General features: G+C 57.4%; 1 protein-coding gene across 1 annotated transcript; it reads right to left on the bottom strand.

The window, feature by feature from the left end:
- Positions 1 to 523: 523 nt before the first annotated feature.
- EIF2B2 (eukaryotic translation initiation factor 2B subunit beta) lies at positions 524 to 6634 on the bottom strand. The gene is made up of 8 exons (XM_040600316.1): positions 6408 to 6634; positions 5694 to 5814; positions 4941 to 5089; positions 4050 to 4213; positions 3673 to 3768; positions 2674 to 2811; positions 1876 to 1942; positions 524 to 976 (listed from the first exon to the last, which is right to left on the bottom strand). The coding sequence occupies exons 1-8, from the start codon at positions 6568 to 6570 to the stop codon at positions 819 to 821; spliced, it is 1056 nt and encodes a 351-aa protein (XP_040456250.1). The 5' UTR covers positions 6571 to 6634; the 3' UTR covers positions 524 to 818.
- Between the last annotated feature and the right edge of the window lie 9717 nt (positions 6635 to 16351).

The following is a 16351-nucleotide window of genomic DNA, read 5'->3' as shown; positions in this document are numbered from 1 at the left end:
CATTAATGAAAGGGGACTAATGAAGAGTGATCTGACTGACCTGCAACAGCCTGAGATTTCTAAGGCGTTCCATGCTGACCCTCACAAAAATCGAGAGCTTTCCAAACGAGAGAGGTCCACCCAAGAAGAATAATCACAGTCACTCAGTACAGGAAAGGAAAGACCTTCAGACTACAATAAGCGAAACAAGAGGTTGAGCTCTGCCTTCTGACAGGGAGGCGAAGCAGCTAGCTGACAGGACTTCTCAAGGTCTGCTTTTCATCAAGAATGGAAATTCCATTCCAGCATTGTACAAAAAGCTGGTTTGTATTTCAGCAGGTCACCAAAAATTGTCAGAAATTTCTACCGAAAAAATCCATTTTGAACACAACTGCCAATGGATTCCCATCACACGCATAGATGAAAGCACACCTTAAAGCCTGTTTACTGCATCACGGGTGCAGGCAACTCACTACATTGGTAAAACTCTTGCTAGTTAAAGAAACAAAGTAACTGCATATAGAAAACGTGCTTAACAGCGAGATCATGGTAAACAGCCTTTATTGCAGCCTACTTTGAAGTAACAGCTTAGGTGCCCCAGAGAGTTAAACTCCCACCTTGCTGTTTCAAAAATCAAAGTTAGGTTAGCAGCTCCATGTGGCTTCTAACAGCTGAGATCCAAACCTGTACGAGAGCTCTGCCTTCTGTTGCTTTTGGGTAGGAAAGACATTGCTGAGCAAATTCCCCCAGCAACCTGACCGCAATGTACACTTTAATTAGCTGTTGTATCTTTCTAAAGAGAAGGTTGGGAAGAGTCTAGAGTGATGCGCTTTGTGGCCTTACAGTTCATAGTCATCTGGATGGTAGAGCTCACTCATGAGGCGGTAGATGTAGGAAGGTGCGTTACCCCCGATGTTAGAAATGAAGAGAGTAATGAGCTCTGGAGGGACGTAGTCAAACACTGGGCAGTGAACATTGATCTTTGCCAGGATCTCCCCTGTAAAGTGAATAGCAGCAATATTAGGCAAAGCAACTCAAAGTACATTTAGCCTTCTGAACATCTTCCTGAGCTCACTGGCTATGTGCATGCCATCCTGAAGTCAGTACTGGAATGTCCTGGGTACTTTCCAGCTTCCTCACTGATGTCATGGAATTAGAGGTATACAGCAATCTTGGATGAATGGCAGCACTCTCTTTTGGTAGTTTTTTACTGGTAAAAGACGACAGATCCCCTGATGTAGTCACTAATTGAAAAAAAAAACCCGCCAGTATGTAACCAGGATGTAAGAGTCCTGATGCTGCCAAAGTTATTATTTAAAGAAAAGCTCAGAAGGCCAAAACCAAAAACCTGTGCCAAACCTGGTAGTCTTTGTCACATAGAAACAGGGTTTTGAAGGAGGCTTTGCTATCTGAAAAGGTACTTGGGATCTGGTGCCTTTCTGAAGATGGTGCTTCTGTGGGCAGCCCATTGCAGAGATACTGGGCTTCAACAAGTGGATCACACAACAAAGTTTCAGGAAGTTAACATGAGTTGTAGGAAGGAAAGGAAGCTGCCCTCAGCGCTGGGCATCTGCTCTGTCCCACAGGAAACTTCCACCTGCCTGGCACCATTATTACAATCCTATAATAAAACACTGACTATTTCAGAGCAGAAGCAAAAGTGCAAAGATAGTGTTCAAGGGAAATCCTTTCTCTGTACTTCCTGTAATAGAAAGTTATGTATAAAATAGGATGGTTCCCAGCACTTCTCTTCTGCTTAAGACAGTAAGAAAGGATTTTCTGTCTTGGGTTACAGGACAGTCTTACGTTTAAGCTTTATGTGAGCTATTAAAAAAAAATTCTTTTAAATTATAGTCTGAACCAGATTGACCAGGCTATATAAAGAAGAACCAGTACCTTCTGTGAATGGCAGCACTTCCTGTGGTGACACAAACTTGTGGAATGAATCTTCTTCATTAGGGAACTGAATGAGAAAGAGTACAGGAAGGTCAGGGGGAAAAAAAAAAAAACAAACAAACCCAAAAAACCCCCCCACCACTGCCTCATTGTCCTAGTGAAAACAGAACCTGGGTGCTGGAAGGAACTAAAGCAGAGGAAGATGACTGCCAGGTGATACGACACTTGTTTACAATAATTACATAGTGCTTGTGCCTAGAACCTCTGTAACATCTACAGGTGAAGGGTTTTCCCTCAGCACTTTTAGAGCCACCTACAACCTGACTGCCTTTCTGCAAAGCCTAGGGGACTGGAGCAGAGAAGCTAAATCCTCGGTCTGCAACTTCATCTGGCAATACTGAGAAAGTAGAGTGTAAGAAACAGTTTAGAGCATCTCCATCTACCTCCTCTGTCAGTACACAGGGTCTTTCAACACCAAAGATATAAATTGAAATCCGCTGTGGTTGAAGAAAAAATAACTATGGTGATGTCAGTCTCTAGTAGGCAGTGGTCTACATCCTTACACCTCATGCACTGCTTACCACACGTGGCAGAGGGTGCTTCAAGGAGACCCTCCTCCAAATGTGGCATGCGTCAGGATTTCCTATCTGAAGTAACAGCACCAGATGGGGGAGACGGCTCATTTACCAACCTCCCCTTGGGACAGATGGTGCTGTCCATCCTGAGCTCCCACAAGCGTAAAGTCACCCCCCATCTCTACGTAGAGCAGGCTTAGTCCTGAATTGCTGCTGTGCCTACCTGTGGTGACAGCTTGAACATGGGGGCACACACAATGAGTGGAGTGGAGTGGTGTTTAGCTGCCAGCGCTAAAGTGTGAGTCCCACTCACAGCGATCAGGGCACCGTTGGCCAGGATTGTCTTTGTACCAATGATGACCTTAAAAGGCAAATGAGCATTAGATAGCATGTTCCACAGCAGAGTGGGGAAGGAACGCTTCCTGGCTCGGACCCTGCTGGATGAGCTGGAGGAGGAGTTTGTCAGAACAGCCAGCCAGCCAAAGGCTGGAGTTACAGGACAGTTGGATGCCTGATCTGTTTCATCTGGCACTGGCTCTGCACCGAGACGTTCCTCTCTAACAAGAACATGACTCCAGCATGGTGAGGCCAGCACAGAGAACTTCAGAGGACAAATGTATGTTCTACTGCAGGGAACACTGAGCAGAAACCGGGCTGTGTTCCTTGTTGTTCTACAAGCCCGCAAAGTAAGCATTGCACAAGTAACTTGAACTGCTGCCTGCAACAATGCCCTTGCTGTAAGTGGTGTAGCTAGATTTTATTAAGGAAAAAGAATTTTTTTTTGAGTTTGGAGTGCCAAGTCTTCATCTCTATAAAAGTACAGAACAGGTATGTTGTTTGAAAAAACACACCTTGGCGATTCCCTTCGCCACCAATTTTGCATTCCAGACAAGGAGAGTTTTTCCTCTTTGGAAATGCTGCTTTTTGTTCCATCTTCTTTAAAAACTAAGGTTAATCCTTTTGAGGCTCTCCTGGCTTCGTTTCTTATAACTGTTCTGCCTGTTAGCCACTAAGGCAGAAAAACCTATCACTGTGCAGTGAGCACTGTGCACTGACTTGGGATCCCACCCCAAATCTCCACCCCAGCTGTAAACAGGGACTATTACAGTTTTGAGTTTCCAGTGAAGAAATGCATCCATCACTGCTGGGACCTGTGGCTGGTGTGGGAGGCCAAAGCACCTAACCTCCTGTGAACTCCCTCCTCCAGTGGAGCCCTCCTTACCTTGTTGACTCGAGACATGACCGCAAAAATAGCTGCATCGCTCATGACAGTAGTTTCAATGTTCTCTTTAGATAGTCGGACAGCCATTTCGTGACCCTAAAAAGGAGAATCCAATTGGTCCCCTGGGACACAGCTCCTTGCAGTGCAGTTGTAGAGATATTAGCACTCAATTCTTGTCTGAACTGCGAAAATACCAAGCGATGGGGCACAAATACAGCCCTCCAACTGAAGGACACAGGGTACGATAACAAGCCGTCTTCAATCTCTCAACTGCAAAGGAACTTCTGTAACACTCAGCTTGCCTCCAGAGACAAGATTTCAGTAAGAATGCGCAGGACAGCGTGGTGCCTGGAGATGACAGCCAGCTGGGGCCTTACCTGGCAGAACGGTGCACACTCTGCCACGATGACCTGGAATTTCCGCTTGCGGGCAGCTTCCTTCAGGAAAGCCTCAACAGTGCGCGAGTAGCCAATGGTCATGATCACCTCATTGGAGTGGATGTGCTCCAGCGCCTGCATAGCGATGTTTTCAGTGGTGCCCTCTGTAACAGAAGGAAGCCATAGGTGGAAAAGCAACACTTGTGCTGCTAGGGCTGTCCAACAAGATCATTTTTTACTACAGCGATGCTACGAGCACTGGTAGAGCAGGAACAGCTTTTCTCCCTGTTCTTTCTACCAGTGGACAGGAACCAAGAAGCTGGCCCTTGAATACCCTGTGCTCCCCAGCTACTCCTAGAAATAGCCACACTAAAAACTCTATTGTGAGGGGAGTGGATTATGTCAGCACAACTCCAGATAACCACCATGCCCATGCAACAACTAGTGACAGTTCAACAGCACTAGAACCACACAGAAAGGAGAGGCAGGGCAACCTGTGCCTCAGACTGAGAGCTGGACACCTGATCTGTCACAAGGTCGCAGAAAAAGAAAAATGTATCACAGTGCTCTGTGACAAGGGTCAGGTTATATGTGCATAGGGATTAAGTCCAAGCTTGGTGTATTTTTTAGACTCTTCCTCAGAGGACTCAACTTCCCAGAAGACCAAGAACACAGGCCAACAGCCCCCACTCTGTTCCCTCCACAGTGTTCCACCCATCTCCCTGTAAGCCAAACTAAGTCCTGGGAGCAGCAGGACTTCAGTTCCTTAGTTCCTTCAAGGTTAAGCCTCCCTGATCCTTGTTGTTTTCTTTCCACCCAAGAGGAGAGGAAAGCATCACTCCCATCCCATAAGAAGCTCCAACCCTGGGGCAGTTCAGACCCATCCGTTACCTAGCTCTACTAGCAGCTCATTAATAGCTTCAATAACATTAGCTTTGAGGGGAGGATAAGGGGTGTTGAAATCCTCGCTCAGTCCTCCAGAAGTCAGCAGTTTGTGCAGAGATTCTTGCTGGTCGCTTTCCTCACTGCGCCCGTGAAGCCTGGGGCGAGATGAGAAACAGCCTTTCAGCCTCGGGAGAGAAGGCAGGGGCATGGCCAGGCTGAGTACCATCCCCACAGCGCAGCACACCTGGATGTCAACAGAGAGGAAGGAAAACCACACACAGGAGGCACGCCACAGTGTGCTGAAGAGCTTCCCTAGCTGTCTCTAGCAGAAAGACACCCAAAGCTCTGCCATGAAGTGCCTTCCTAAGTTGTGTGCAAACGTTGCAGCCCACAGATGAGGAGCAGGCTCAAGGTGACTGCTCCAGTAGGATGGACCCTCCTGGGAACGCAAGGAGAGAATAGCCCGAGGTCAGGGCACAGACTGTTCTCGTGCACCCACAGCACTTACGCCAAGAGGAGTTTCACTAAAGGAAATGTTATCAGCTATGCTGAAAATGACAGGTTTCCTCTGATGTTAAACTCACCAAGCCCCTCTACAGGAGAGGCGGGAACAGGGGGGTGATGGAAACTACAGAGATCTCACAGAAGCAGCAGGGCATGGTGTGTGGGAAGGCTGTTCTGGGCTCCTAGGAGGCGTACAGGCAGCAAGACCTGTCAGTATAGGGTACAGGGGTACGCCAGGGTACAGGGGCACTTCACCTGCCATACTCTTCCCGAATGACCTTCAGCACTCGCCGCACCATGTTGCCCACGGTTGTCTCAGACGGCTGGGCTGCCGTCATCCTCTGGCCCTCTGTCCGGATCAGATCCATGAGCTCTCCTGAAAGAGGGAAAGGCCTTGGTTATTGCTGCCCAGAGCAAACCCACGCAAGCATCAAACCGATGCGTGTGCCCCACAGATGCCTCGCAGCCAGAGACTGGTGCTGCCACTAGTAATGCAACGCCAGGAAGCACAGAGATGCCAGCTGAAAACTGCTCACAGGGCTGCTCATTCCACTGCGGTGTCTGTACTATGAATCACCTGGACGCAGCACACACTCAAAACTTATGGAAAACCATAAGCAGTAAGTTGAGTGACAGAGGAAACCGGCTGCTGCTGGAACAGCCCATGCTCAGACCGACGCATCGAGAGATGAGCAAGGCTGTGGGGTGGGAGGCTCTGCGGCTCAGCAGGGCAAGTGCTGGAGCCCGGACCCACTGGCAGCTGCCAGCGAGGCTCCCGGCCGCACCGGCCACCGCACACGCACCGGCCGCCGCACCGGGCCTGCCCCGGCCTTGCCACTCCTTCTGCACCCCACGGCCGCCACCGGAGCGCCGGACCCGGCAACTGCCGAGCCCCTGCCGACGGGCTCTGCTGCCGCCTTCCTCCCAGCACCCGGGAGAAGTACTGCGTCCGCCCGCCGCCACCCTCACCGGCCCGGCTCCATCGCCCGTGCGCGATGATCTTCCGCAGTAGCGACAGCGTCTGCCGCGCCGTGTCCTCAGAGCGCGGCCGCTCCCCGCCGCCCCGCAGCCGCGCCACGAAGGCCTCGATCTGCTCCGAGAGCTCCGAGCCGCGCTCGGCGGCACCCGGCATGGTGGCGGCAGCGCTCCGGCCCCGCTGAGCTCCGTAGCCACTCGCCCCGCTTCCGCTTCCGCCGCCCCGCTTCCCCATTGGCGGAAACTGCCAAAGCGCTCCCACCCTCCTGCGGTGGCGCAGCCAATGGGAAGCGCGGGCGGGCTGCGGCTGGCAGGGAGTGGCGGAGGCCGCGCGTGGCCTGGGCGGCGGGGGGCAGGGAGTGGGTCCGTCACCGGGGAAACGGGGGTGGTGACCCCTGACCCCGCGTGGCGCGGGGGCTTGTGGGCCGGCGGTGGGCCGGCGGTGGGCCGGGCCCAGAGGGGCGGGGGGCGGCCGGGCTTCGCTGCAGGCCGCGGTGCCGGTGCGGGGCGGCCGGGTGGGGAGTTCTGGAGCCGGGCGGGCGGGGGCCGCGGGCCGCCTCCCTGGCGAGGTGCCCCTGGTACAGCCCGGGGGGCGTGGTGCTGGCGGGGTCCCCCGGGGCGGAGCGGCCGCCGCACGGGGAGGGGCCGGGCCTGCGCGCTGCCGCCTCGGTGGTGGGAATGCTGCAGGCCGGCGTCGGGACGGGCCTGTGCGAGGGAAGGCAGCGCCTGTGCCGTAGGGCGGGAGGGAGGGAGCCGGGCCTGTGCCGAGCAGCAGGGAGAGCCCATGTGCAGGGATTTACTTTGGACGGTGCGGTGTTCCAGGCGCAAGGAGCCAAAGCAAATGGGGTGGGAAAGGCGCAGTTCCTGGCAGTCCGATTGTTCTTGCTGGCAGAGCCAGAACGGGCCCTGGATAAGGCAGGAATGTAGCTCCTTTGTGTCTAGTTCCTGGAGCGCTGTGTCCAGGGAACAGGCAGGAGCCGCGGAATAATTCTGATTGCGGCACTGCTGTACTCCGTGGTGCTGCTCTGTGTCCTGTTGGTTTAGATTAGGAAATCAAAGCAAACTGGTTTATGCTGGAAGCTTTCAGTAGGTGCTTCCTGTAGGGGCCTGGAGGGCCTTGGGTGCTCGTCACATCTATTTCGTGCTTGTCTGATTCTTTAGGACTCACCAGCTGTTCTCCAAGGTGTGTCAGGTCCCCAGGAAGGTGCCAACAGCCGGTGGGTTGGGTCTTGGGGACGTATTGCAGATGATTTGTGACCCAAAGCCTGGGATGGACTGAGTCCTTCCACACCTCTCTCCTGTGGCTTCTTCAAGTGCCCCTTCCTCAAGTGTGCCTGGAAGCCAGAGTGCGTGCCAGCCTGCGGAAGGAGGCTTGCTGCATCACCTGGTGAAAGGCCACATGTCTGGGTTTGCCTGGATGTGCTTGGGGGGTGCTGCTGCCCTGGCTGAAAGTCACAGTTTCCCTCCTTGATGAGCTTGTCTCGTTCTTTGCCCCTGGAGAGAGTCAGTGAAGGGTAACAGGGTTTGCCTTGCTGTGGGCTCAGCTGTACTGGGCCCTTCTGTGCCAACCAGGCATGTTCTCGTTCCCTGCTGCCTTCCCTTCTCTCCCCCTTTTCCCCAGCTTTAGGGATCTGTTTTCTTCCACCTTGTGTAAACTGGAGGCTCCCTGGAGCCAGGCCTACCTGGCTCTGTATTTGCACAGGGTCACACACTTCATGCTTTTGCCTGTCCACACAGCTGCATGGGAGGCAAGGCAACCCATCGGCTGCCTGCCTCTGCTGCTGGCAGTGCCTGCATGTTGCTGTGTGCCAGCTGCTGTGGCGTGCAGAGACCACTCCCATGTGTGCACCCTGGGACTGGGACATGCAGTGAATTGGTAAAAAAAAAAAAAAAAAAAAAAAATTGCTTCGGAGCTTTCCTTTGTTTGTTTACTTATCTCACTAGTAAACAGAGCAGCTCTTGGAGATTAGGCAGGAGAGGGAGAAGAAGAAGGGAAACCGGACTCTGAGGTTATGACCTCCTTGTGGATGCTGGGCTGTTTACATTCCCTGCTCCGGTCCCAGTAACTATTGCGGGGCAGTTTCTTCTCAGCGCCTTGCCAGGCTACAGAGGTTTTTCCCTGCTCGCACTGTTCCTGCCCTGCTCCCTACAGCACTTTCCGCTGGGCATTGCTGCCACAGCCAGCCAAAGACGGCCAGCAGTCTGGTGTCCCTTGAGGGACAGAGTCCTGCACTTGGTCTGCTGCCTTGTATTTCATGAATGAAAGGCTCTGAATGGGGATTTTGGGAGCTGTTAGCCCTGTGGAGCTGAGCTGAGCCAGATCCTGTGGCTCTCTGGAGAGCTGAAAGGCAAACTCCAGGCTCTGGCTGCTCAAAGGGACTGCAGCTGAGAGACATCTGGTTGTCATTATCCAGCAGCTGCTGCCAGGACCCATGAGTTAGGCAGGGAGTGCCCAGGAGGACTGAAAAGGAGGGAGTGGAGAAGAGGACAGGCAGTGTGGGGAACACAGGGCAAGTGGGGAAAGGCAACTGGAAAGATGCATGTTGGTGTCCTGGTGTACTTAGCTGAAATCTTGCTGCCTTGCAGGCGGTGCTGGCCACTGTGGCAGAGGCAATGTGGTGGGATGTGCACGCGTTCATCCCTGAGCAGCTGGAAGGAGACTCATCTAGTGGTCCAAAGTTGCCAGGTGTTGCAGACTAGGACCCCACTCTCCTGCTGCAGCCACAGGCAGCTGCCTCCTGCATAGCACACCCTCCTTCCCTTCCCTTCCCAAGTGTATCCAGGTCCCCTCCGGCAGAGTTGGCTGCTGCAGCTTTCCAGTTGGTGCGTGAGCAAGCGAGGAGACTGACACGACTGCAGGGATTGCTGGTGCTGTGGGCAAAAGAGCTGAGCAAGGGATGAGCTGGCCAGCTGAGCAAGGCAGCACATTTTCGGGGCCTGCAGAGAAGCTGAAAACTGGTTCATCTCCTTGGAGAGCTGCCAGCCTGCCCAGGATGGTGTCCTGCTCTGTACCCTCGGGGTTGGCTGCTGGAGACACTGCTCCCCTCCACCCAGTGAACTCTGCATCCCAGGGGACCAAATGTCATCCCCCAAGTGCTCGTGTGAGGGAGGAGAAGGCAGGACAGAGGCTGGGTAGAGCCCGAGCGCACTGGAACATCCTGTGCTGGGAGGCTGTTTGGATTAGAAACTCTCGGCAGATAAGTGGGTTGGATGAAATGCCAGGGAGGGGAATTGGAGTTTGCTGAACTCTAGTAATTGGACTCGTCTGCAACACCCGGGTAAGCAAGGCGGAATGCTCACGCGAAGGGAAGGAGCCAGCAGGACAGAGCCAGCACAGCCACGGCCCAGCAGCAGCAACAGGGCAGGCTGTCAGCGCAGCACGGGCTGTGAAGGCTGGACAGGTGACATGGGAAGACGCAGCATAGGGTCATCGCTGGATGCCTAAGCCACTCGCTGAGCACAAATGACTGAGTTAAGGATGGCATGGGAATGGGGGGAATGCAAAGCACAGTCTAAGGGGAAGGGTGCACCAAAGGTGCCTTTGGTGTGGTAGGATTGCTCTGTGGAAGGTCTGTGCTCAAAGACTTGAGACAAAACCAGAGGGGACAACTGAAGCCCAAAGCTCTTACAGCCAGAGATGCGGAGGCAGGGCTGTTAAGGAGGCAGGAGTGAATGCTGAAGGGCTGAGGAAACTAAACCAGTGTTTTCTGCGTGCTACGGGGGAGAAAGTAGGTCGCTTAGTAGGTGAAGGGGGTGGAAATGGTGGGCTGAACTGAGCACCGAATGCACGTGTAAAACTGGAGCTTCCAGGGAAAGAGAACAAAAAACCCAAACAAACAGCTGGTGATCAAAAGCAGGCGTGTGAATAGCTGGAAGGGTCAGCTCTGGGGGTCTGGAGGTGCACGCACGTGTTGCCTGCGTCATCAGCAGTTTTAGCATGCTTGAAATTCATGGGTGACGCTGCAGGTACCGGGGCACATGTTCAGCTGGTCCTCGCTGATGACCCTGTTAACAACTGTCCCCTAAACTGGCCATCCTTGGGAAAGTGTGGCTGCTGTGACTGCCTGGGTGGCTGAGGAGAAACAGGCAGGGCGTGCTATGGGGACTAACTGGGTGGATTCGGTGCCTCACGTTAGCGAAGGGTTGGATGCAGCTCCTTGCTCAGCAGCCCGCGTGTACGTGCGCCTGTCTGCCTGGAAAACGGCTGCTGGCTCATCCTGGTGTCAGCGCAGCGCCCGCGGGCAGGCTGAGCCCATAGCCAGACCCTTGCGGTACCGATGGAGTCTGCGATCCCTACGGGAAAAGAGTAGGCGGTTCTGAATCTGGCCCAGGGACCATCTCTCCTGCCAGCAAGTTTGCCGTTTGTGCCCCTCTCCTTTTTAGAGCCTTAAAAATAGGGACCAAGGCTGGGAAGCAGGAAGGTTTTTCTGGGCTGCCCCGCGCCATTGGCAGTCTGCGGGAGAGGCATGGGAAGCTGGTGTCCAGATGCCTCCCCTGGATGTGGAGCCTCACTCGTCGGCTCGTTCATCTGTGGCAGTTCCCCAGGTCTCCTCTCAGGGATGCAGGCAGCTGGAAGCAGCTGGTTCAAAGGCCAGGCTGGTCAGGAAGAAGCGAGGGAAGTGTGGGAAGTCACTGCATGTCATGTAGGAAAACAAGCGCCGGCGAGGGATGAGGGACCGCGGCGCAGGGCTGTGCGGGCGGTGCTGGCCCCGGCATTGCTGATGGTGTGCCAGTTCTTTGTACCCGGAAAAGGCGTCGGTTTGGTCGGTGCCACCAAAGGCACGAGTGGCTCGGGGGGCTGGCTGGCACCATGCAGGTGTTGGCCATGGCTCTGTCGCCGCTCAGAGGGCACGCAGCAGGCCGGCCGCGCCGGGGGGGAGGTGATGGCAGGGGCCCGTCCCTCCAGGCTGGCTTCAGAGAAGCCTCCGAGCAAATGGCGGCGCGGCTGCAGGAAGCCAGGGCTTTGGGTCGAGACAAAGCGCGGGCTGGCCGCTTTGTGGTCACCGAGGGGTCCGTGACACCAGCAGTCTGGGCTGCTTCCTGGTCACCGGCCAGGGCCCTGCAGTTCCTCCGCTCATGCGCTCCCGGCGCTGCAGCTGGCCCCGGCCTCGCTTTGCTCATTGTCTGCTGCGGGTGATGGCAGCTATTCAGCGGCTGCCAGGTTTCAGGGAAAGGGAGAGATGAGCCACTCCTCCACCCACGTTCTGGGAAAGCCTCGGGGATGAAGCCCTGCTGATGCACACGTTCGCTCCCCGACGGGGAGAGCGTGCTGCGGAGCCTGCATCCCCCTCCGCTCGCATCCCACAGGCCCCCCCCTTATCAGCAGGCGTGATGCCGGGGAGCAGAACTTGGAAGCAGCCTGGGCTGCTGCCCCGTCCTGCACAATAGCAGAGCCTGCTGCTCCCTGTCTCCTCGCCTGTTTGCCTTCCAGAGCCAGGCAGAGTCTCGCCATCACTATTATTTTGCTTTGTGTCAATATTATGACAGCTAAAAGCAGGAGAACTGCATCCACATGATAAGCAGCCAGAAGCTCTGGGCTGGGCGTGGGTGGGGATCGAGTTTGGCAGGGGAGAGGAGCTCCTGGCAGCCCCTGCCCACCGGCTGGCTGGGCCGAAGGGCTGGGAGGCGAGGGGCAGCAGCGGAGCAGCTTCGTGCCCGTGTGCCTCTCCTCTCCGTCCTATGCTCACTGCCCTCCTGCCAGGAGAGATGGAACAGGGTAGATGTGCAGAACGTGCTTGGTTCTCCGGTGGAAAAGTAACCTCCATCTCTTTCCTGGGGAGAGGGGCTGCTCCGCTCCTGCTGGGAGAGTCCCGTTCCTCCTGGGGTTGCCAGACCCTGTCCCTCCTGCCCCATGAGACAACGTGGGGTGTTTCATCTTTGCCGGTGGTGGGGGGTCATGTACCCACTGCTGTGCCAGTCTGTCCTGGTCGCAGCCTGTTCGGGCTTTCCCAAGCACAGCACACTGCAGCCACCGGAGAGAAATTCCTGCAGGCTTTCTGGGGTCTGGGGCCTCTGCTCCCACCCAGGGCTTCAGGAGCGGAGCTGGGGCAGCGGGAGGTGAGCCGTGCTGTGGGAGCTTCCCGCTCCGCTCTCTCGGTACCTCTCGTACAAGGGGCTGTTGTTTGGCGCAGGCACTGCACGCCCTGCGGAGGCTGCTGACGACGCGCTTACCTGTAGGCACCCACGTATGCTTGGGGCTGCGGTTCGGCTCTCCGGTGCCTCGCCCTGCTCCAGGGCTGTGCTCTCCTGCAAACACCCGTGGCCTGGCCAGTCCCTTTCGTGCAGGGCTACCTGGCCGGCTGGCCACCCAGCAATGCGGATGCAGCCGGCAGTGTCACCAGTGTCACCTCCCAGCCAGGCACACCTGACTGACAGCTGGGCTGGGAAACAGCTAGGCATCATTAACCCCCCCGTCTGCTGCTGGCGTTGCTTTGCCACCTGCCCACAGCTTTTCGCCGGGTGGGAAGGTGACTCTGTCCCCTGCCCCAGGCTCAGCCTCAGCACCAAACCCAGCCGGTGCTGGAAGAGGAAGCATTAAGCTGAGCAGTGCTGGGTCCGCCAGCCACCGACCTGTTCTGGAGCGCTGGCTGGCTGCAGGTCATGGCTTTTCAGGGCTTGGCTCGGGCAGTCTCAGGGATCTCCTCCTGAGTCGCATCATCCCTGACCCCACAGAGGATTTAAAAGGTGCCTGGATGCAGCAGCTGGGCTTGCTGCGGGCTCTGCCTGGCCAGTCTCCTGCCTTGAGTGCCCCCAGGCAGCCCTAGTGCTCATCCCGAGCTCGTGCCTGACCTGAGCCAGCCCTAGTGCCCGCGACCCAGGGGCAGCCAGACCCTGCTCTCCCCAGCCATGCGGCCGGGCCATCAGGTGCCTGCGGTTTCGGTCACAGGTCCCTGGGGAGGCCGAGCTCCCCTCCCGAGGAACCAAAACAAACAGCAGAGTTCCTGCCACGTGCAGCCGGGGCTGACTAAGGCCGGACGCTTCCGCCTGCCGCGGGCAGCAGCAACTGGGACCGTGAGCCACCACCATCGGGGTGTGCGGCATGGCTCATTTCCCCCTATTGTCAGCCTCCCCCTCGGCAAACACATCCCCCTGCGCACCTGGCCTGGGAGGAGGCATTGACTCCACAGCAAGCAGCCGCCGGGAGCCAGAGATGTGCTGCTGCTGGCGCATCTCTGAGCTGGAGCCGCTTCGGCATGGCTCCAGGGAGTCCTTCAGGGTGCCCAGGCAGGTGGTTTGCAGGTTGTTTCCTTGAGGAGCAATGCTGGCCACCCAGGGGTTACTGGTGCAGCCCTGCTTGCCTGTAAGGGCACTGGAGAGCCCTGTGTTTCGCAGAAGAGATCAGCAGCGAGATCTCTCAGCAGGGAGGCCTGGGTTTCCCTGTGCGGAGAGGCTGGTGTTGGTGAAGCCTCTGCCAGTCCATGCTCATCCCCTTTCCCACCCCCACACGCAGGTACACACAGCTCCAAGCAGCCAGCCTCCAGCCCTCTACCTTTTGCTTTCCATCCCCGCTCCAGAGGCATCACCTGCAGAAGATGGAGGGGGTTTATCTCAGCACTAGCTACGAACAAAGCCCTCCGTGCTCACTGATGGGGGGGCTTAGGAGGGTCGAAGAGCTGGATCACAGGGCCAGGGAAAGCAGCTGAACGGAACGCCGAGGGTGAAACATGGGTGCTCTGGGATGCAGGGCGGGCGTGAGGAGCCCAGCGCCTTATGTCTTCGTGCTGACGCGGACGTGAGCCCGTGCCCTGGCTGGGTGTGCTTGCAGCCAGGTACCGGGGCTGGGGCTCACCCGCAGCAGGGATGCACCGTCACTGCCCACCCGCCTCGCTCCCCAGCGCTGCGAGCGGGGCAGGGAGGTGGCACAGGCGAGCGGTGGCAAATTGAGGCGATGCTCTCAGCCCACACATGGGGCTCACCGTGTGGGAGGCATCTGCCCTTTAAGGAAATGTCTCTATTTGCCTTATGTCCCAGGCCGGTCCCTTGAGCCTTCTCTGTCCCTTGTTCCCAAAGTGCGTAGTTCTGCTCCCCAGAGCCCGGTGGGCGGCAGCGCGCGGGACTGGTGCATTTATAGCATCGACCTCCAGCCCTGTCCTGCAGCTGGGGAAGGGTAAGCTTGGCCCCCAGGGAAGGAGCGCAGCAGAGGGGAAAGCGAGCGGCCATGGCCCCAGCCAGCTGGATATTTCTTCCATTTGCAGAAGGATGTTGCTGGTCACAGGTTACCAGTGTCCAAATATTATTTCTCTGCTCCTGTCTCTGCTCCATGCTGCCTAGAAAGGGGATGCTCATCCCAGGAATGTAAACTCTGCCCAAGGCCTCTGAGGAAATAGCTTCAGACCAGGAACAGGATTGCACTCAGCAATTAAGGGCTGGTCTCCCCAGCCACACGGCTCCTGGGGGAGAGCCCTTTGCTCCAGCGCCAGAAGCTGGCCTTGTGTCTGAGGGGTGGCCCCGAGGGACCTTCCTGCAAGGACAGGCGTGAGGCCCCATGTGGTCACGGTCTTTGCAATAACAGGATTCTGTCTGTCCAGTGAGTTGGCAGCAGCTGCTGCTCGGGGCAGCCTCTGGTCTGGGCTCTCAGGTGGGAGGAAACGCTCCCGTCTCAAAACCATCCCAGGGGAGGTGTGGGGGGGTGCCTTGGCCCACGATGGTCGGTGGGGTGGCAGAGGGAGAGCACAGCCATGCTCCAGCCACGGCAGTGGGGGCATTACCTGCTCCCTGCTGCCCAGCTGGGGATGAGGGTGAACAGGCAGCCCCCCGCAGCCAGCCGCCGCGCTGTGCCGATGGGTGATGAACTGCAGCGCACCCGGCCCCCCCACCTCGGCGGGGCCGGGATTTCTGCACGCTTATCTCTGCAGCATCTCCCTGCTAATTTGCCAGGCCCCACTCCAGCAGCTTTCTCACACACTCAGCAGTACCAAAGCCTGGAAGCTCCAGCCAGAACTCCTGGAAGATCCAGGCAGGACCCAGCTCCCACTGATGCCTGAGCCACTGCCACCTGCATGGCCCGGTGGGGCTGGGGACAGGGGGCTGGCATGTCCTGCATCCCCTGGGGACAGACCCCACAGGTCTGGGGACAAGGCGCAGGGACAGACCTCACATAGAGGTGGGCAGGGAAGCCTTAGAGCCGCCTCCCCACCCTCCCGGGAGGACAGAAATGTGAATCCTGGCAGGGACACAGAGCCGTCACATCCCCAGGACCTGTGGCCCACGGGGGATCATGTTGCCCACTGGCATCTCTTCGCTTCCCACTTTTCCTGGCTGTTGGGGCTTAAAAATAGAACAGAAAAGGCCACAGAGCTCCTTTGGGCTTACCCTTGGTGGCAGCATTTGGCCCCAGACCCACTTGAGGGCACAGCTGTGCCCCTGCCCTCCCCAGCTGGAGGGACCCCCCACAGCAGCCAGGCCCGGCTGGTTCCCCAGGATGCTGTTCCCGGGATGCTGTCCCCTGGGATGCTGCTGCCCCCGGGATGCTGCTGACCAGGATGCTGCCTCCGGGATGCTGTCCCCTGGGATGCTGTCTCCCGGGGCTGAGTGTGCTGGAAACCCCCTGCCAGGGTCCCAGCGGCGGGGGCTGGCAGGGGCAACGGGCTGGGTGGACGGGCAGGGTGTGCCCGGGTGGGCGCGGGACAGCGCACCCGGGAGGGGCGGGCAGGACCCGGGGCAGCCCCAGCACTCCCCGCCCGCTGGGGATGCACCGGCCACCGGCCGGTACCGAGCAGCCCCGGGGCGGCCGGGGTGGGGAACTGGCGGCGGGGCTCCGCCGCGCCCGGGGGACACCGAGCGGCCCCGCTGCCGCCGGGGCCGGGCACCTGCTCCCGCCCCGCGGCGGGGCTGGGGCGGGCGGGGGCGGGGCGCGGCGGCGGCGGTGAAATACGGCGGCGGAGCGGGGCGCGCTCCCATGGCCCGGCGGCGGCGGAGGCGGCACGGCGGGGCCGGTG

The sequence above is a fragment of the Falco naumanni genome, chromosome 7 (assembly GCF_017639655.2).
Source record: "Falco naumanni isolate bFalNau1 chromosome 7, bFalNau1.pat, whole genome shotgun sequence".
Classification (NCBI taxonomy): Eukaryota; Metazoa; Chordata; class Aves; order Falconiformes; family Falconidae; genus Falco; species Falco naumanni.
Note: the sequence above shows the minus strand (reverse complement) of the source record. Positions and strands in the feature narration are given on the sequence as shown.

Bases quoted from the DNA above. Each gene is read 5' to 3' on its own strand.
- EIF2B2 (XM_040600316.1), bottom strand. From the start codon at position 6,570: ATGCCGGGTGCCGCCGAGCGCGGCTCGGAGCTCTCGGAGCAGATCGAG. The intron at 5,815-6,407 runs GTGAGGGTGGCG...TCCCTCTTTCAG, and splicing joins CGGGCGATGGAGCCGGGCCG to GAGAGCTCATGGATCTGATC. The intron at 1,943-2,673 runs GTAGGCACAGCA...TTTCTCATTCAG, and splicing joins TGTTCAAGCTGTCACCACAG to TTCCCTAATGAAGAAGATTC.